Source organism: Callorhinchus milii, unplaced genomic scaffold (genome assembly GCF_018977255.1).
Source record: "Callorhinchus milii isolate IMCB2004 unplaced genomic scaffold, IMCB_Cmil_1.0 Scaffold18, whole genome shotgun sequence".
Lineage (NCBI taxonomy): Eukaryota > Metazoa > Chordata > Chondrichthyes > Chimaeriformes > Callorhinchidae > Callorhinchus > Callorhinchus milii.
Genome location: NW_024704759.1, coordinates 2,076,278 through 2,090,383, shown reverse-complemented (window position 1 = coordinate 2,090,383; position 14,106 = coordinate 2,076,278). Strand labels below are relative to the sequence as shown.

The 14,106-nt window shown below is 48.4% G+C and overlaps 2 protein-coding genes across 2 annotated transcripts in view; one reads left to right on the top strand and one right to left on the bottom strand.

The window, feature by feature from the left end:
• The window catches only part of dynlrb1 (dynein light chain roadblock-type 1), a gene marked incomplete at its 3' end in the record, with an annotated part of 137,919 nt that overhangs the window by 62,570 nt on the left and 61,243 nt on the right, over positions 1–14,106 (bottom strand).
• LOC103188611 (transcription factor E2F1) lies at positions 5,035–13,726 on the top strand. The gene is made up of 7 exons (XM_007908652.2): positions 5,035–5,320; positions 10,443–10,533; positions 10,787–11,006; positions 11,794–11,952; positions 12,131–12,245; positions 12,904–13,114; positions 13,462–13,726. The coding sequence occupies exons 1-7, from the start codon at positions 5,051–5,053 to the stop codon at positions 13,671–13,673; spliced, it is 1,278 nt and encodes a 425-aa protein (XP_007906843.1). The 5' UTR covers positions 5,035–5,050; the 3' UTR covers positions 13,674–13,726.

The window sequence follows — 14,106 nt, the reverse complement described above, 5'->3', positions numbered from 1 at the left end:
GGAAAGAGCTTACACCTAGACTGATGTCAAAGGGTGGATTAAATTCAGAGCCTCCATAAACTTAGAAGGGGCAGCTCCTCCTGTTAACTTGCTGATGCATTCCTACTCCTGTAGCAATCTTCTTTCCACCCCTCCGTGTTTGAACTTGACGACCACTATAGTGCGTGATGTAATATTGGTTGATGAGTTACCAACCAGTGGATACTGCTTTATTCATAGCTGCAGCTAAACAGAAAGAAAGCTGACGGGAACATAACGTCAGTGAGCTGGGAGGTATTGACAACTTGGTGTGTCGGAAGATTTTGTGGGGGAAAAGTGACGAGTGTATGCTTTTTTCTTTCACTTGCAAATTCGGCCCATCGCGTATGTGATTCTGTTTTTCTAAACTGCCCCCTTTTTACAAAAAAAGATTGCCACTTTCTGTCTCTCTCCCCATATGTACCCAACAGCAACAACAAATGACATTTGCACAGCGCTTTTCACATCCCAAGGCGCTGCACCATCAGAGATTTGGACCTGAGCAGGGGGTTAGGATCAGGAGGGGCGGAGGGCAAGGAGGGAAGGGGTACGAGTGGCCGAAGGCGCGGTCGAAGAGGAGGATCTTAAGACGGGCCTTGAAGGAGGCAAGGGAGAGAGCAAAACAAAGTTCCAAAAGTTTGGGGCAAAGAGGATGAAGATTTGACCGCTGGTGATGGAGTGGTCCGGGCTGGTCGGGGATGTGGATCAGGCTGGAGCCTGCTGAGCAGAGGGACCGGACAGGTTGATATGGCATTAGCAGGTCAGAGAGATAGGAAGGAGTATCCCTTAATGTTTTTAATGCCCATGTACTTGCCCTATAAAACCATTTGGAGGGTCATGACCTTGATTATTCCTGTGTCCCTCTGAAGCTTTCTTTTGGACGTCCTTCTGATGTGAAAGGCGCTCTATAAATGTAAATTTTTATTGTATCCAGTTGTCTTCTGAACGTTTCCATTCATCCAGCCTCGAGCGCTCTGGGATGCTACCCTGCGTGAGGGGCGATAAATAAATGCAAGTTGTTGTTTTTGTACTTATGCAGGCACTTTGAGATACCCTCCCGACATGAAAGGCGGTATATAAATGTGAATTTGTATTGTGTCAACTTCCCTTCCGAACGATTCCATTGATCCATCATCGACAGCCACTCGAGGTATTGAATTTCACACCATAATGTTCTGAGTGAAGGAATGCCTTCTTGTTAAAGGAAGAATAAGTTGTGGTGTTAAATGGGAAGATGACCACAAGTACTACGAGGGCTGGTTTGTTCTGGAACGGTACCCTGCGTGAGGGGTGCTATATACGTGCAAGTTGTTGTTGACTGTAACAATCTGATGGCTGTCTCGAGTGTATATTGTTTATTAGGGCATTATTTGCTGTATTTGCCATAATGAATTAACTAGGAATTTTCTAACTGGATTAACTTGAAGAATTGATCTAGGATTGACGATTGGGACATTGGAGAATCGGCTGGATTTCCTTTTAATTGGGTTGTACCACCCTTGCCAGCAGCAGTCACCATATTTACCGCCTGCAATCTCCATTTGCTCATCAATTACTGTCATTTTAATTTTTTTTACGGGGAAAAAAAATAAACTTTCACGATTAATTTTAAAACGAGTACAGTACATGGTGTGTTATTTGTCCCACACAACCATTGAGAGAGATTAAATATTTTTTCTTGTGTTATATCTTTTTGGGGCTGTTTGTAAAACCTGGGCAGGGTGTGAGTGTTGTGCGGGGTAATTTGTGTCGGAGATGATTTGTGTTGGATGGAAGGTGGTATGGATAAGTCTGAATTGTGTGACAAAACTATTCAGAAGCTGCTGTTGGATAACTCAAGGCACTACAGGACAGCATCCAACTCAACATTCCCTTTTTATTCAACAGGTAAAGGAAAGCGCTGCATTATGAGGTGATGTTCTTCTGGATGATACGTTAAACTGAGGTCCCGGCTGTCAGTTCAGTTGGATGTTAAAGGCCCGTGGAACTATTTGATAAGGAAAGGGGTTTTCTCCGGGTGTCCTGGACAAAAATTGTTCACTTAATCCACAACTATTTGTGGGACACTGCTGCAAGCAATTGGCTGCTGCGTTTTTGCCCACAAAATATACAGTCAATTCACTTTACAGTATGTTCTGTGAAGTGCTTTGAAACGTCTCAATGATGTGATAAGGCTATATCAAATGCAAGGATTATTATTAAAATTCCTCCAGATAAATCGGTCATTCACTATTTGGCTGTTTGTGGAATGATGCTTTGCCCAGGTTGTGTTTGGCTACAAAATAGACAGTCACTACACTGTTCAGAAGCCCAAATGCAAGGATTAGGATAAAATTGGTCATTCATCTATCTTGTGGTTGTGTGTGGGACCTTGCTATGTGTAAAACAACTGCCATATTTGCCTACAAAATTAGTCTCTACACTTGATGGCAAGTCCTGTAAAGGGCCTTGAAGTGTGCTGACCTGTTAAAACACTGTAAAAATGCAAGTTCTTTCTGGATCATCGATCAACTCACAGAGCCATTCTACTTGAAGCAAACAAGGAGATTAAAGCTAGTGTTGTTGAACTTTGCACCATATATGACTCTGGGCACAACCTAGCAACAGCTACTCAGGGATTTTTTTCTCTACCTTATCTTAAAACAGCTGACTGCCATCAGCTGTAAATGTGGCTTATCGGTGACGCCACTCAAACGTACACATCTTGTGTTCTAGGCTTCCGTAACTTTAGCAGGTTTCGGGGGTGGGGGGGAAAGAAAACAAACCTTGAGCTTCCATTATTTCTACCAACTATCCTGCTGTGCCAATGCCTCGCTATAGGACCCTCCTGTAAAACGGTAAACCAACCATAAAGAAAAGAAAAACAAGATGTTTCTTCTCACTTTGAAGTACTGTATATATAAAGGTTGGATTGTAGAATCTGTATATCTAATAGAGAACCTTTATGTAATGATAATAATCTTGCGTTTCATATACAATAAAAATTACATTTCCATAGCGCCCTTCACGTCGGGAGGACATCCCAAGGCGCTGGACCATCGGGGGTTTGGACCCGAGCTGAGGGTCAGGATCGGGGAGGGCATAGAGGGTAGGCGGGTGGCCGAATGCTAAGTCAAAGAGGAGGGTTTTGAGAGTGCTCTGAAGGAGATAAGCAGCGAGGCAAAGGGAATGTGGGATGCAGATATGCTTTATCACATCGTTGAGATGTCAAATATAAAAGTATAATATAAAATCAATCTAGCCAAGAATATATATAGAAATGTACAGTAATATAAAAGAAAGAACCTATATAAAATCCTGATATAGAATGAATAATATATGGTGTAATAAATCCCTTAAAAATAATAATTTTCACTCAATCCATGCCTTTGTGCAATAAGGCGCTATATCAAATGCAAGGATTATTATCTAATATATAATGTAATTAAGAATCTATATATAAAACGCACATAAGGTAATGCATATAAATTATAAAATGAATCGTTCTCTGCATAATAATTTCTTGCATTTGATATAACGCCTTATCATGTCTTTGAGATGTTTCAAAGCGCTTCACGTGATATACTGTAAAATGAATTGACTGCTTTGTGGGTGAAACACGGCAGCCAATTGCGCAGTGACAAAACTTTTATTTAAAATTTATTTAAAAGCGTTTATCACCCCAGAATAATAATGATAATTATAACAACAATTTGGTCACTCAACCCACGACTATTTGTGGGACACTGCTGTGCACAATTGGTTGCTGCATTTTGCCCACAAAACACAGTCACTCCACTTGACAGTATATCTTGTGAAGGGCTTTGCGACGTATGAACGACATGATAAAGCGCTATATCAAATGCAAGGATCATTATTTTAATATTATTATGTTGAGTCCTGTAGCTCAGTGGTTAGAGCACTCACCTCGCAAGTGAGAGGACCTGAGTTCGATTCCCGACCGGCTGTTGGGCAAGTTCCCTTACTCCGCACGTCTCTGTTCACCTGACAGTAAGTAGTGACCCGGTTGTTAAGTCGATTGGCGGATCGCTTTTCTGGGGATAATAATCCTTAAAAAAAAATAATAAATTGGTCACTCAGCCCATGACGGTTCGCCCACAAAACACAACAGTCGCTCCACTTGACAGTATATCCCGCGAAGCGCTTTGAGACGTCTGGAAGACGTGATGAGAGGCGCCTCTGTATATGTCAAAGGCAAAAATTATTATCATCATTGTTTGTTATATTATTATCCGCCAATTGACTAACAGCCGAATTCCTGTTCACTGCTCGTACCCAGAGCCGTGTGTGTGGTGTGTGTGAAACTCCCCTCAGACTTGGCTCGGGCTGTGCTCGGGATAAGGTTATGAATTGAAATGTCGGCGCCGCCGGGGAGTGCCGTCACCCTATTGGCCGAGCGGCGTCTGCCAGTCACCCGAGCGGATACAGCGTGCCCCGCCCCCCTCCGGAGCCGGCCAATGAGCGCGCGGGGGAGGCGGGAGGGCGCGGCGGCCGGCCAATGAGAGGGAGGGCGGGGCGGGACCGCGCGGCGGCCGACCAATCAGCGCGCGCCGGGGGCGGGGGCGCCGGCGCCTGAAATCGCTACACGGCGCGACGTCACGTTTCGCGGCAAATATTTGGCGCGTAAAATGCATGTCTTCATTTAGAGAGCGCTTCCTGGATGGGCTGAGATGAGAGACTCCCGTCTGACACTGACACCTCTCTCCCCCCACCCCCCCCAGGGGTAAACATTAGCCCTCCCCCCCCCCCCCCACCACCCCCTCTCCTCATCACCAGCACCGGGGACAGAAGGACCAGTTTGGGACACTTTTTTTAAAAACGAATCTATACTATATTTATTTATATTGTGTTCCTGTTGATTCCCTCCGCCGACAGCCTCCTCTTTATAATTGGTCTAATTATTATTATTATTATTATTTCTTTTAGACTTTCAGGTCAGACCAGTGACCCAAAGACAAAGCCATCCCCCCCCCCTGTCTCCCCCCCCCCCCCCCTCCCTGTGCTGGATCTCTTATCTATCCACGTAGAAACAATGTCCCAAGACACGTTACAGGTTCCGTTAGAGCCGGGGCTCTGCTCGGAGTACTCTGTGGCCGAGGGGACGCCGCCGGCTGTGACTTGCTGCGGGGCCGAGGAGCTGCAGGAGCCGCTGGTATTCTCCTCCCCGGGAAACGGTGAGGACGCGGCCGGGTGGCCGGGGACGGGAGCCCGGGCTGGCGAGAGGCTGCTGATGTTCGCTGTCACTCCTCAGGGTCCCGGGTCAGGAGAGTGGGGGCAGCGGCCGCTTCTGGGACGCCCACTGGTAGGTAAAGCGATCTCTCGGGGAGGGGAGGGGAGGGGGACACACACACACACACACACACACACACACAGCGCTCAACACAAAACAACAGCCAGGAAACCAGACAGACAGACAGACAGACTGACTGACTGACCCTTCTCTCAGATGAATTATAGATAGAATGATATCCCTGTAATCCTGTCTTGTCGATCATGTCCTGATCCAAATCAATCCCCAGCCCCCAAAACACCTCCCGCAGGATGTGCATTCAGAGAATCATACAGCACAGAAAGAGGCCATTCGGCCCATGGTGTCTGTGCCCTCTCTTTGCAAAGAGCTTCCAAATCAACTCCCACTCCCCCTCCCCCCCCCCCCCCCCCCCACCAGCTTCTCCCCATAGCCCTACAAACTTGTCCTCCACAAATAATGGATCAGCCGAACCGTTGTTTAAAAGTTTAAGAGGTTGAGTAGAATGTGAATTTTCCTCCTATTGATTAGGATCTATAGGGCCTATTCTGTTTGGGTTCAGTTTTCTGCTTTCGTGCAGAAAAGTATTTTGAATAACTAATGGAGACGGAGGGAGGGGTCGGAGAGGGAGAGAGGGTGGGAGGGGGGGTGGGGGTGGGGGGCGCTGGGGGTTAGTTGGCTGACGTTTGACATTGGAGAATCTTCCACTTGTGTGCAGTGAGCAGCACAAGTCAGCACTGTGTGTGATGGTGTGTGGTGATGGGCGGCAGAGATGACAAGGAAAGTGACCTCCTTCCCAACCCCCGGAGGCATCGTTACCCTTTGTTGAACGTCACCCACGCAGCGGGGCATCCAAGTTCGCATCTCTTTACATTTGTGTCTCGCGCCCTCACCCGCACCAGGCTCCGTGACCCCATCACCCCCACCCTCGCCCGACTCCACTGGATCCCCATTCCCTCGAGTTCAAAATCCTCGGCCTCACCTTCAAGGCCCTCCACGGCCTTGCCCCCTCCTACTTCTCCGACCTGCTGGCCCGCCTATCAACCTGCCCGCTCCCTCTGCTCAGCGGGCTCCGGCCTGCCCCATGCCTTCCGCCCGACCCGCCCCACCATCGGCGGCCGAGCTCTCAGCCTCTCTGACGCCACTCTTTGGAACTCCTTCCCACAATCCCTTTGCCTCGCTCCCTCCTTTGCCTCCTTTAAGGCATGACTCCAGATCCTCCTTTTCTACCATGTCTTCAGCTGCCCCCCTACCCCCTGTGCCCCCCCACCCCCCAAACACTCAAGTCCTGATCCCCGACCGTTCACACCCCAGGTGTGGCGGGTGCGATATCGGGCAGCGGTGGCCAGTCAGTAATGTCAGCAATGTGATTCAAATACAGTGTCCCTTTCTCTGCGTGTTCCCTTCACAGCCCCCACTCACCCCCGGGGGGAAGGTGTGTATAATGACTCGAGTGTGTGCCTTATGCTGTCTGGGGTGGGGGGTGGGGTAGGGGGTGTTGGGGGAAAGAGAGAGAGAGATGTGGCAGTGAGTGGAGGGCCTTAAGTGATCACATCAATACTGGTTACACTCTGCTACTGAGAGCTGCTTACTGTCAGGCTGAGGCCTAAGATCACACGGTGCTCACTCTGTGTGTGTGTGTGTGTCTGTGTGTGTGTGTCTGTGTGTGTGTGTCTGTGTGTGTCTCACTGTATGTGTGTGTCTCTGTTTCTCTTAGTGTCGGTGTACATGTGTGTGTGTGTGCGTGACTCTGTATGTGTCTGTGTGTTTTTCTGTCTGTGTCTGTGTGTGTGTCTCTGTGCCTCTGTCTGTGTGTCTGTCTGAGTGTGTCTCTGTTTGTGAGTGTGTCTGTCTCTGTCTGTGTCTGTGTGTGTGTTTCTGTGCCTCTGTCTGTGTGTCTGTCTGAGTGTGTCTCTGTCTGTCTGTGTGTGTGTCTCTCTCTAGTTACTGAGGTTCATATAGCTGAACTTTCTTTGGCAATGGAATATCAGAATCGAGTCCGCTCTCTGTGCCGGTCTCTAGTCCGGTTCCTGAGCCAGGCTGATCTCCAGGGCACCGCGGATGCCAGGCTGGCCTGTCAATGGGAGGCAGGGATATTTCCCCCTGGGCTCCTGTTAACCCTGCAGGCCAAAGCCCTGATAGGAAGGTTGCTTCCCAGCTGGACAAGCAGCGGGAAAGCTTGGCGGACAGTGCTTTGAATGGCAGACTGCTTTAAATATAGACTGGGAATACTAAGTCTTCATATAGACTGGGAATACCAAATTGGCAACGGTAAATTAGAGGATGAGTTTATAGAATGCATTAGAGATAGTTTTCTAGAACAATATGCTGAGGAACCAACCAGGGAGCTCTCCTAGATCTTGTTTTGTGTAACGAAATGGGGCGAATCAGCAATCTGGAAGTTAAGGCTCCTCTCGGGCAGAGTGACTATAACATGATGGAACTTAACATTAAGTTAGAGAATGATATAGTCCAATCCGAAGCAAGGGTCTTAAATCTAAATAAAGCCAACTTTGCAGGTATAAGAGAAGATTTGGCTAAAATAGACTGGGAAATTAGATTAAAAAATATGACGGTAGACCAGCAATAGCAAACGTTTAAAGATATAATACATAATTCCCAGTGATCACATATACCCTTGAAAAATAAAAATACGACGGGAAAAGTGGTTCAACCTTGGCTAACTAGAGAAGTTAGGGAAAGTATAAAATTAAAAGAAGAGGCCTATAATGCTGCCAAAAAGAGCAGTAAACCCGAGGATTGGGAGGGCTTCAGAGAACAGCAAAGGAAAACCAAGAAACTGATTAAGAGAGAGAAAATGGAATACGAGAGTAAACTAGCTAGGAACGTAAAGATAAATTGTAAGAGTTTTTACAAGTACATAAAGAGGAAGAGACTATCAAAAGTGAATGTGGGTCCATTGCAGCCAGAGACAGGAGCAATTATAATGGGGAATAAAGAAATGGCAAGAGTCATTAAACAAATATTTTGCTTCTGTCTTCACGTTAGAGGATACTCAAAACTTACCGAAAATAGAGGGGAACCTGGTGGCTAATGTTAGTGAGGAACTTAAAGAAATGAACATCAGTAAAGCAATAGTACTAGAGAAATTGATAGGATTAAAAACCGATAAATCCCCTGGACCTGATGACCTGCATCCCAGGGTTTTAAAAGAGGCGGCTGCGGACATAGTGGATGCTTTGTTTTTGATCTTCCGAAATTCCCTGGATTCTCAAATGGTTCCCAGTGATTGGAAGGTCGCAAACGTAACACCGCTATTTAAGAAGGGTGGGAGACAAAAAATGGGGAACTGTAGACCAGTTAGTCTGACATCGGTGGTAGGGAAAATTCTAGAGTCCTTAATTAGGGACGTCGTCGTGGGGTACTTAGAAAATCATAACATGATTAGGCAGTCAACATGGCTTTACGAAAGGGAAATCATGTTTAACAAATCTTACAGAGTTTTTTGAGAATGTAACCAGCAGGTTAGATAGCGGGGAACCAGTAGATATGGTATATTTGGATTTCCAGAAGGCATTCGACAAGGTGCCACATAAAAGGCTGTTATATAAGATTAGATCCCATGGAATTAAAGGCAATATATTAGCATGGATTGGAGAGTGGCTAACAGGAGAAGAAAACAGAGAGTAGGGATAAACAGGTCCTTCTCAGATTGGCAGGATGTAACTAGTGGAGTGCCACAAGGATCAGTGCTTGAGCCTCAATTATTTACAGTCTATGTCAATGATTTAGATGAGGAAATAGAAATTAATATATCTAAATTCGCGGATGATACAAAGATAGGTGGGAGAGTAAGCTGTGAGGATGACACATGAAGAATGCAAAGGGAAATAGACAGGTTAGGCGAGTGGGCAAGAAAGTGGCAGATGGAGTATAACATGGGGAAGTGTGAAGTTATTCACCTACGTAGTAAAAATGGAAAAGCAGATTATTTTCTAGAGGAGGAGAGACTAGATAGTGTTAGTGTTCAGAGGGATTTGGGTGTCCTTGTACACCAGTCACAAAAAATTAGAATGCAGGTACAGCAAGCAACTAGGAAGTCAAATGCCATGTTAGCTTTCATTAATAAAGGTATTAGAGTAGAATAGTAGGGAAGTCTTGCTGCAGTTGTATAAGGCCTTGGTGAGACTGCACCTAGAATATTGTGTGCAGTTTTGGTCTTATTTAAGAAAGGATATACTCGCCTTAGAGGGGGTGCAGCGTAGATTCACTAGTTTGGTTCCTTGGATGAGGGATTTGACATATGAGGTTGAGTAAACTAGGCCTATATACTCTAGAAAATAGAAGAATTAGAAGTGATCTTATAGAAACCTGTAAGATTCTAAAGGGTCTTGACAGGGGAGATGCTGTGAGACTGTTTCCCCTGGTTGGAGAATTTAAAACTAGGGGTCATAGTCTCAAGATTAAGGGTCAGCCTTTTCAAACTGAGTTGAGGAAACATTTCTTCACTCAGAGGATAGTGAATTTGTGGAATTCTCCACCCAAGAAGGCTGTGGAAGTCCTTGAACATATTCAAGACTGAAGTTGATAGATTTCTGAAGGATAGAGTTTAAGGGGATATGGGGATAGGGCGGGTAAATGGAATTAGGTTAGAAGATCAGCCATGATCTTATTAAATGGTGGGGCAGGCTCGAGGGGCCAAAAGGCCTACTCCTGCGTCTTATGGTCTTATGGATGGTTAGACTCCAGCTAATTGGGGGTGTGTGGGTCGACGCAGGAGTTACAGGAGGGGGTGGATATTTTCCTGTTCCCTAGCCCAAGGATGCCGAGGCTACCAGTTACACCCAACTGCTTTCCCAGCCGAAATCAACAACAACAACATTACATTTGTAAAGTGCCTTTCAAATTGGGAAGGCGACCCAAGGCACTGAACAGTCGGGGATCAGATCCCGAGCGTGGGGGGGTTGCCACGGTTGGGGTGAGGGGGGCAGAGAGGTAGGAGGGCGGTTGAAGGCATGGTTGAAAAGGAAGGTCTTGAGTCGTGCCGTGAAGGAGGCAAGGGAGGGAGCGAGGCGAAGGGATTGTGGGATGGAGTTCCAAAGGTGGGGATCAGCACAGAGGAGGGTCTTTCGCGGTAATTGTCTGATTGGGAACCTCGGTGCAATTTATCCCTGTTTTATTTCCTCTTCTCTCTCCCCACTCACCCAACCCACAGGTGAAGAGGAAGCTGGACCTGGAGAGCGATCACCAATATCTCCCCCTGGAGATGGAGACCCCTAAAGGCAAAGGGAAATCTTCAGGGAGAGGTACAGCGTTCGTGCCCGGCTCGGGCTGAAGGTCACGGTCTCGCGAGTTTGCCACTGGCTCCCTATCCCGAACCGATCGATTTCAACATCCTCACTAAATCTCCTCACTCCTCCCCCCCCTCTCTCTCTCTCTCTCTCTCCTTGCTGTCTCCCTCTTTCTTTTGATCTCTCTCGCTCTCACTCCCACGCTCTCATTCTTACACACTCCCTCTTTCTTTCTCTCACTCCCTCTCTCTGCTCTCTCTCTGTCTAGGTCTGAAATCGCCCTGTGAGAAAACTCGCTATGACGCCTCTCTCAGCCTGATCACCAAGCGCTTTATCCACTTGCTGGGCCAGTGTGCGGACGGGGTTCTGGACCTGAACTGGGCGGCCCAGGTGCTGGAGGTGCAGAAACGCCGCATTTACGATATTACCAACGTATTGGAGGGCATCAAACTCATCACCAAGAAATCCAAGAACCACATCCAGTGGATGTAAGTCAGGCTCGCTCATGTGGGGGGGAGGAGGAGAGAGAGCGAGTGGGGGGGAAAGGGCTGTGTGCTGTCAAAGCTGCTGTCCTTTGGATGAGATGTTAAATCAAGGTGCCGTCTACCTGTTGATGACCCGCGGTTAATAATGGAGAGTAAGGGAGCGGCTTAGGAAGTGATCAACACGACTGGTGCCAAGAAATCAAAGCGGTTTTGATAGGAAACTGAATGGGACTCAGGTGAATGTATGGCTCGGGCAATCACACGATTTATAAAGATAAGACGGATGTGAGTTTTACTGTAGTCACTAACTCAGTTCATGAGTTAGCATTTCAGGACACAAGTCTCCTTGTGACTGATCACCTAGTGCAAGCTGTCTTCCCGCTGTTTACCCTGACGTTCTGAATCCTGTATCATTTTGTTTGGACACCGGGAGAAGCTCCCAGCTCTTTTTCCACTAAGGTCCCGCGATTCTTTAGCGGCTGCCTGAACGGGTAGTTTGCATAGTCTGGGAGGCAAGAGATCGCTCGCTGTGTATAGTGAGTTAATGCTGTGTGCCAGCATGCGAGTTGCTAACTAATTTGTTCACTCAATCCACGAAAATTGGCAGCTGTGTTTTGCCCACAAAATACAGTCACTACACTTTACAGTATATCATGTGAAGCACTTTGAGACGTCGCAAAGACATGAAAAGGCACTATATCAAATGCAAGGATTATTATTATACCGACCGACCCCCTCGCTCGCTCGCTCTCTCACTGCCTCCCTCCCTCTCTTACTCACTCACTCTCAGGGGAGGGAAGCAGCCCAGAGCCGGGGAGGCTGACACCCAGGACCCAGTGCTGCTCAGGGAGATTGCCGAGCTGGACGACACGGAGCGACAGTTGGAGGAGCTGATCAAGAGCTGCACCTTACAGCTCAAACTGCTGACTGAGGACTCAGAGGGCCAGAGATATCCTTACAGGGGGCTCACAGCGTGCGGCACGGCTCAGCTTGGAGTGGGGGGGGGGGAGAGATGGTGAGAGTGGGAGACAGATTGGTCCTGTCTGAGAGAAGCCTGCCCCTCCCCCCCCAACCCCTCCCCTCAAACACTGGTACCCAACCTGCTCCTTGACATCTTTTCGCTCCACGTTTGCGTACGTGACCTGCCAGGACCTGCGCAGCATCGAGAACTTCTCGCAGGAGATGGTGATGGTCATCAAGGCTCCGGCCGACACCCGCCTGCAGGTCACTAACCCCAATGAGGTGAGGGGAGAGGGGTGGAGGGGGGAGGGCAGAACATCGGCAAATTTTTGTTTGATGTGGTGGAGCAGGAGCTTTGTTGGAGGTGCCGTCCTTCGGATGAGATGTTAAACCTCACTCCCGTCTGCCTGTTCAGGTGGATGTTAAAGATCTCGCAGTGATGTTCAAGTAAAGGGAGTTTCTCTCTCCCGGTGTCCTGGCCAACAGCCCCCCCACCCCAGATAAAATTGGTCACTCGCTTCACGCTGCTGTGTGTGGGACGCTGCTGTGTGCAACTGTGCTGCTGTGTTTTGCTACAGTCACTCCACTTGACAGTGCATCCTGGTGAAGCGCTTTGAGACATCTTGACGACGTGATAAGGCACTGTATCAAATGCAAGGATTATTATTGCTGTTGTTATTAATTTACTCATCTTGTGCTGATCATATTCAAGAGAGAAGGAATCTCTAACCCTATTCTCGTATCCCGGTCTTTGTCCGTTGTGTGTCTGTTTGTGTATCTTATGTATTGGGTGTGTGTGTGATTATGTGTTGTGTGTGTGTTTGGGTGTCTTATGCGTTGGGGGTGTGTGTGTGTGTTTGGGTGTTTTATGTGTTGTGTGTGTGTTTGTGTGTCTTATGCGTTGGTGTGTGTGTGTGTGTGTGTGTGTGTGTGTATCCAGGCCCTTCAGATTTCCTTACAAAGCACCAAAGGGCCTGTTGAAGTCTTCCTCTGCCCTGAGGAGGGCTCGAGCGCTTGCAGCCCTGTGAAGACCACTGTCAGCCCGGTGAAGGTCAGCCCGGTGAAGACCAGCCCGTACAGAGTGACCGTTCAGGAACTGTTCACCAATACCTTCCAGGGCCCCAACCTCTCAACAGCGAGTAACGAGCCAGGTGTGCATCGTATCTCGGTTTCTCTCAGAGCTGCCCGGGTCGGTCATCGGGCCGCCGCTGACATCACTTCCCTTGCGAAGCGCAAACTCGGCACTTCCTGTGCACAGTGCTCGCGCGCGTGCGCGCGCAGGAAGCTGGCCCGCGTGTGGCGCCAGTCCAGCTGTTGCCCAGAGAGAAAAAAAATTGCTGCTTGTTCTATCGCATGCGGGAAGTTGTGTCTGAGCTCATGGACCACATTCCGGGGCTGAGGAAAGTTGTCCTGAGTCGGGAGGGAGGGAGGGTGGGAGGGCAGGCGCGGAGGTTGCAACCGTCCTCCTGACTAACACCAGAGCCTTTTCCCTTGGCAGAGGCGTTGCTGTTGCCCTCGACGTCCGTCACTCTCTCGCCCCTGACCGCGGCAGCCGCTCTGCACCAGGACGAGGACCTGCCGGGGGCCGGGCCCTTCGGGGGGGCGTTTGTCAGCTTGTCGCCCCCGCTCTTCCAGGACTATCACTTCGGGCTGGACGAGAGCGAGGGCATCAGTGAGCTTTTCGATGCGCTCCCGCCTCTGGACTTTTAATCTTTCCTGCTTTCCTCAAAGCCACTTTCTCCGACCCTCCCCTCCCCCCGCCTTTACAGGNCCCCCATTCCCCCTTAAAACCCTCAAAACACTGACTGTCCAGCGCCTTGGGACGTCCTCCCGACGTGAAAGGTGCTATACAAATGTAATTTTGTTGTTGTATTTTCCCCGTGTTCCCTCTTGTACCATTCCCAGGTGTTGACCAGCCAGCATTTACTGACCAGTCTTTTTCCCTCTCCGCCCCGCCCCCACCCCTCTGTCCGTCCATCCCAATGCACTTAGCACTTTATGAATGATTTTCCTTGCCGGGGGAGGGGGGTATAGCTTGATTGATATCCACACCCTCTCCTCTGAATCCTTAATTATTTTCTACACATTCCACAATAAAATCTCTGCCCCCATCCTCTCTAGAATTCCCTGACCCGTTCTCATC